General features: G+C 39.2%; 1 protein-coding gene across 1 annotated transcript in view; it reads right to left on the bottom strand.

The window, feature by feature from the left end:
• dazl (deleted in azoospermia-like) overlaps positions 1-4,875 on the bottom strand; it is a 66,455-nt gene extending 61,580 nt beyond the window's left edge. Inside the window, exon 1 of the mRNA XM_063042494.1 lies at positions 4,813-4,875. Within this exon, the coding sequence (XP_062898564.1) occupies positions 4,813-4,875 (63 nt within the window). The remainder of the gene's footprint in view (positions 1-4,812) is intronic.
• Between the last annotated feature and the right edge of the window lie 1,520 nt (positions 4,876-6,395).

Here is a 6,395-nt window from a genome sequence, read left to right on the forward strand (position 1 = left end):
TGCGTCGAGCTGCAGCTCCTTAGTGACCACGTTAAGGAACTAGAGATGCAACAGAATGACCTTCGGCTCATATGAGCAAAATGAGATGGTGATAGGAGCTAGTCAGGTAATCATCCCTGAATTGCAGGAGGCAGGTACCTGGGTGACTGTCAGTAGAGGGAAAGGGAACAGGCAGCCATTGTAGAGTACCCCTGTGGCTGTTTCCCTCAATAATAACTATATGGCTTTGGATACTGTTGCGGGGAGGAGGAGAACAATCTACTAAGAAGTAGCTGCTGCAAGCAGGTCTCTGGCACACAGTCTGGTTCGGTGGCTCGGAAGGGAAGGGGTGAGGAGTGTGGTAACAAAAGTGGATTCCATAATTAGAAGAGCAGAAAGCAGATTCTGTGGACGTAAAAGAGACATACAGATGGTATGTTGCCTTCCAGGTGCCAGTCAGAAATGGTCTCGGATCAGGTTCACAGCATTCTAAAGAGGGAAGAGTGAACTACCTGAAGTCATAATTTATATTGGGGTCAAAAACATAGGTAAGAAAAGGGATCAGGTCTTGAAGACAGAATATAGCAAGTTAGGCAGAAAACTGAAATGCAGGACACCCGGTTACTAATCTCAGGATTGTGGCCTGTGCACATGCCTGTGAAGGCAAGAATAAAATGATTTGGTAGATGAAGGTGTGGCTTAAAAATTGGCGTGGAGGCAAGGTTTCAAATTTCTGGATAACTGAGATCTCTTTTGGGGAAGGTATGACCTGTAGAAAAACGATGGATTACACCTGAACCCGATGGGGACCAATATCTTTGCAGGCAGATTTGCTAGAGCAGTTGGGGAGGGGTTAAAGGGGGATGTGAAATCATCAGGCTGAGGATGGGGCAATTGGTTTACAACTAGATGCAGTGTGTAGTGATACTGTGAGGAAGGACAGGCAGATGACAGGGTAAAATTGCGGTCAGTGGGATGAATTAAAGTGTAACAGGGGGTCAAAATCAAAAAAGTGATTAATATAGGACCGAACATGTTATACTTGAATGCATACACTATACTGAATAAGACACAAGATCTCGCGGAGCAGTTTAAGATTGGCAGGTATGGTGTGGGCATCGAGTTGTAGCTGGAAGTAAATAAATAGATGGGAGCTTCACATCCAAGGTTACACATTGTATTGAAAGGACAGATGGGTGGACAGAGAGGGTGCCACAGCTGTTGCTAAAAAATGAAATCAAATCCTTGGAAAGAAGTGACATAGGACTGGAAGATGCAAAATCCTTGTGGGGAAGAGTTAAGAAACAGAAAGGGTAAAAAGATCCTGAAGGGAGCTGTATACAAATCTCTGAACAGCAGCCAGTACATGGGCTATAAATTACAAAGGGAGATGGAAAGGGCACGTCAAAAGGGCAATGTTGTAATAATCATGAAAATTTCAATGTGCAAGTAAATTGCGAAAATCCAGTTGGAGCGGGAGCTCAAGAAGGAATCTGCAGAATGCCTACGAGATGGCTTTTTAAGAAAAGTTTGTGTTTGAGCACACTATGGAAATAGCAATTCTGGATTGGTGTTATGTGAAGACCAAATTTGATCAGGGAGCTTAAGGTAGAATAACCCTTAGGAGACATTATAATATTATAGAATTCATCCTGAGGTTTGAGGGAGAGAGGCTAAAATCAGATGTATCAGTATTACAGTGGAGTAAAGGAAATTAGAGGCATGAGAGAGGAATTGGCCAAAGTTGACTGGAAGGGTACATGAGCAGGGATGATGCTAGGATAGCAATGGTTATTGTTTCTGGTAGAAACTCAAAAGGCACAGGAAAGATGCACCTCAAAGTTGAAGTATTCTGAAAGGACAATGAGGCAACCATGGCTGACAAGAGAAATCAAAGACAGCAAGCAAAAGAGAGGGTGTAAAATATAGCAAAAATCAGTGGGAAGGTAAAGAATTGGAAAGCTTTTAAAACCAACAGAATGCAACTAAAAAGCCATAAAGAGAGAAGACGTGAAATAACATAACAAGATAATAAATAATAAAGCCAATAACGTAAGAGATACAAAGTTTTTCCAGATATGTAAAGAATAAAAGAGATGAGAATGGGTATCAGACCGCTGGAGATGTTGTAATGGAGACAAAGAAATGGAGGAGGAACTTAAGTATTTTAAGTCAACCTTCACTGTGGAAGATACTAGCAGAATGCCAGAAATGTGAGAATGTCAGGGGCAGAAGTGAGTGTCATTGATAATACTAATGAGAAGATGCTTAAGCAGAAAAGTCTGAATGTAGTCAAGTTACCTGGACCAGATGGACTACATAGGAGGGTTCTAAAAGAGGTAACTGAAGACATTGTGGAGACATTAATGATCTTTCAAGAATTACTAGATTCTGGAATGGTTCCCAAGGACTGGAAAACAGCATGTTACTCCACTCTTTAAGAAATGAGGGAAGCAGAAGAAAGGGAAATATAGGTCAGTTAGCCTGACCTCAGTGATTGCAAAGATATCGGGAGTCCATTATTAAAGTTGAGGTTTCAGGGTATTTGGAGGCACATGATAAAATAGGCCAAAGTCAGCATACTGTTCTAATGGGGAATTCTTGCCTAAAAAATCCATTAGAATTCCTTGACGAATAAACAGGCATCTAAACAGTGAATGTTTATCTGGATTTTTAGAAGGTCTCTGACAAAGTGCCACACAAGGCTGCTTAACAAGAGCCCATCATATTACAGGAAAGATACCAAAATGAATAGAGCACTGGCTGATTGGCAAGAGGAAAAAAGTGGGAATGAAGGGAGCCTTTTTTAATTGACTGCTGGTGTGCTTCAGGGGTCAGTTTTGGGATCACGTTGTATGTTAATGATTTGGATGAAGGAATTAATTGCTTCACAGCCAAGTTTGCGGAAAATACAAAGAAGATAAAGGGGACAGGTAGTGCTGAGGAAGCAAGGATGCTGAAGGAGGACTTGGACAGATCAGTGGAATGGGCAAAGAAGTCACTTAAAAAATATCATGTAGGGAAGTTCATTATTATGCACTTTGGCAAATACAATATAATCCATACCTTTATTCGAAGTGGGGAGAAAGTTCAAAACTCAGAACTGCAAAGGGACTTGAGCCCTTGTGCAGGATTCCCTAAAGATTAACTTGCAAGTTCAGTTGGTGATAAGGAAGGCAAATGCAATGTTTGCATTCATTGTGAGAGGACTAGAATACAAAAGCAAGATGTAATGTTGAGGCTTTATAAGGCATGGTCAGACTGAGTACTGTGAACAGCTTTGGGCTCCTTGTGCTGGCTTTGGAAAGGGTCCAGAGGTCGTCCACGAGAATTATCCCGAGGATGAAAGGGTTAACACAAGGAGCATTTGATAGCTCTGGGCCTGCACTCATTGGAGTTTAGAAGAATGAGGGGCCAGATACTGCTTAATGGACTGATAAGGAATTGTAATTAACTAAAATGGCAAATAACAGTCAACCCATCTAATATTTTAAGTCCTGGATAAAGTGGATGTGGAGAGGATGTTTCCTGTAGTTGGGAATCTATAGTGGGACTGATCTGCTGGCTCCTGCAGCATTATGGGGAGAAGTGAGATACTGTTTAATAGACTGCTAAGGAATTGTAATTAACTAAAATGGCAAATAATACTCTAAATGTTTTAGCACAGTACCAAAGAAAACCAGAGCATTAATAAAAGCTTAGCTTTTACACTTAAATATTAGCTACAAAACAAGTGTCATGAAAGTTGGATAAATAGTTGAAACAGACTAGTAACCTTTTCTCCCCAATTGTTACTAGCAATTCAACAATCATTAGAATGATGCACTCCCACCTGAAAGCTTGAACAATAAGTACCTTCAAATTGAGGGATGTGGCTGCTCTTACGCAACTATGCAATGTTCTGCACAGATTGGCATTGATGTACGTTAGTATTTAAAACTCATTACTGGCTGCAAATACTTTAAAATTTCATTAGTTTTTAAGCTACATAGAACAAATTCAGTTAAGTGCCGCAAGATGTTCTGAAAATATTGGCAAATGATTAGCTAGCCGTACTTCAAAAATTTATTTATGGTTGCAGTTTGTTAAAAGTAAAACTGGAACTTTACAATCATCTTCATACTGAAGATGCAAGAAGGGGAGTTCTACAAAAGTAATCGAATTATTATTAAAAAGCAATAGTTTTGAATCAGATACAGTTCATTGTTTCTAAAAGTTTATCCAGAAAAACACAAGCTACAATTAAAATTAAAACTTGGCAAAACACATTTGGTACAATTAGCATTACAAGTCTCCTTTATCCAAAAAGATTATGAAAAACAAATAATCAACCTCAGAACATCCCAAACCAATGAATTATTTCTCTCATTGTCGCCATTACTACTTGGGTGCAGCAGTTACAAGTTTGCAGAGTAAAGCTTATATATAGTCCAATTCAATATTATTTGCTCAACATACACTTCAATATCAATGCCTTCAATACTATTATTAATGCATCCTATTAAATGTGGTAGCAACTTCAAAGAGAAAAGATTAAAATTTCTTATGCAAATCATGTTTTTAAAATTCTGTCATATAGAAAAGTAAATAATGCATAGCAATGAACACCTCAATTTGTTGCTCGACAAAATCTTGTCTTGTATCTTTTCTGCACCTTGCAAGCCAAAGAGGTGGAGAAAACAATATAGACTGCAAAACTGTTCATCTGACACTCTACTTGAGGCCTTCAGGTTCAAACCCAGGGAATAATCGTCAAACACAGCTTACTTAAAATTACATACTGTTTATTAGCAAGCTTGCGCTGTTCAGTTGAACTACAGAGTCCCCACTCACAGAGCTTGGGAAAATCTGCAACCCAGGTGATCCGAGTATGGTCTGAGCTGCTGTTAAAAACATTCGTTATCACATACATACTGATAAGGGTACACAGTGCAGTTTCTCATGCAACAAACACTTCTTTGTTCATACATTAGTCTCACAGCACGACTTGTCAAACTGCCAATAAGTCAGTTGGGTTTTAGCCCTTTTAATTCTGCATATAATTCCTCTATACAACATCTGGGGTCTACTGTTTTAGACAAGTTAATATAACTTCCTTGCTCTGTACCTGTGTGCTTCTTTAAAGCTGCACATCTCACTTGCCTTTTAAAACAGCACTCAGGATTTGCCAGAAATAAATCTGAGCTTACATATTCTTAAGAGTTCACTTTGCTTCATAATTTTAATATTTATGGAGTCAGTAAAAAATGGAAACAGGCCCTTTGGCCCATCAACGCTGCAGCTGCAAATCAAACATTTACCAATAATTCCTTTTCTCAACTCAAACCCCATGGCATTATATGCTACAATGCTTCAAATACTTACCTATACTAGCAATTAAATACAAGTGTACCTGCCTCCTCAATCCCTGAGTGTAGTCCAGATTTCAACCACCCTATGAGTGAAAAATAAAATCTTCCTCAGATCCCCTCCAAGTCTCCCATCCTTTAGTCTGACATTTGAGGGGAAAATTTTTACATTATCTATGCACCTTGTAATTTTATATAGCTCTACCAGATTCACCCGCAGCCTTCCTTACAGTAAAAACAAACCCAGCCAAATCACTTTCTCAGGTTGAAGTTCAATCCAGGCAACATTCTGGTGAATCCGGCGTAACACAGAAAGAAAGCAGTGGAAGAACTTAGCAAGTCAGGTGGTATCAATGGAAGGAAATGAACAGTCGCTATTTGTATCAAGACTCCTCACATGGCCTGGAGAGGAGGAAATAACTAGTACAGACAGGTGAAGGGAAGAGGTGCAGCAAGACCTTATTGATGGACTTCTTCCTTACTGATGTTCAATTAAATTACCATCATGTAACTCCATACAAAACATGCTGGGGTCACCACTATTCATGAAGGTCAGAAGCTGGATAATTGGCACAAGTAACATTACCTTACTCAAATACTCTACCACTAATGACTTAGTGCATCACTAAATTTAACACTTGTAAAATAAACTCAATAAATCTAGATAAAGTAGTCTGATTGGTACCCAATCCACAAATCTATAATATTCCCCAATTCCCCTTTTAGGCTGCAGTGAATACCATTTAGGGATTCACTGAATCATGTTGATGAACTTTACTCAAATTCACAGCCTTTAATATCAGGAAAACAAACAAGAAAAATATCACTTTCAAGTCTCTTAGTTGCATTATGGAAGCGTTTTTCACTCCTTATCATTTAAAACCTAGAATTCTGTTCTGAGGAACCTAATAATATCAAAACCACAGAGATCCTGCGGATGCTGGAAATCAAGAGCAATATACACAAAATGCTGGCGGAACTCAGCAAGTCAGGCAGCATCTATGGAAATGAATAAACAGTTGGGTTTCAGACCGAAACTCTTCTTCAGCACTGAAAAGGGGAAAGAAG

The sequence above is a fragment of the Mobula hypostoma genome, chromosome 3, assembly GCF_963921235.1.
Source record: "Mobula hypostoma chromosome 3, sMobHyp1.1, whole genome shotgun sequence".
NCBI classification, from domain to species: domain Eukaryota; kingdom Metazoa; phylum Chordata; class Chondrichthyes; order Myliobatiformes; family Myliobatidae; genus Mobula; species Mobula hypostoma.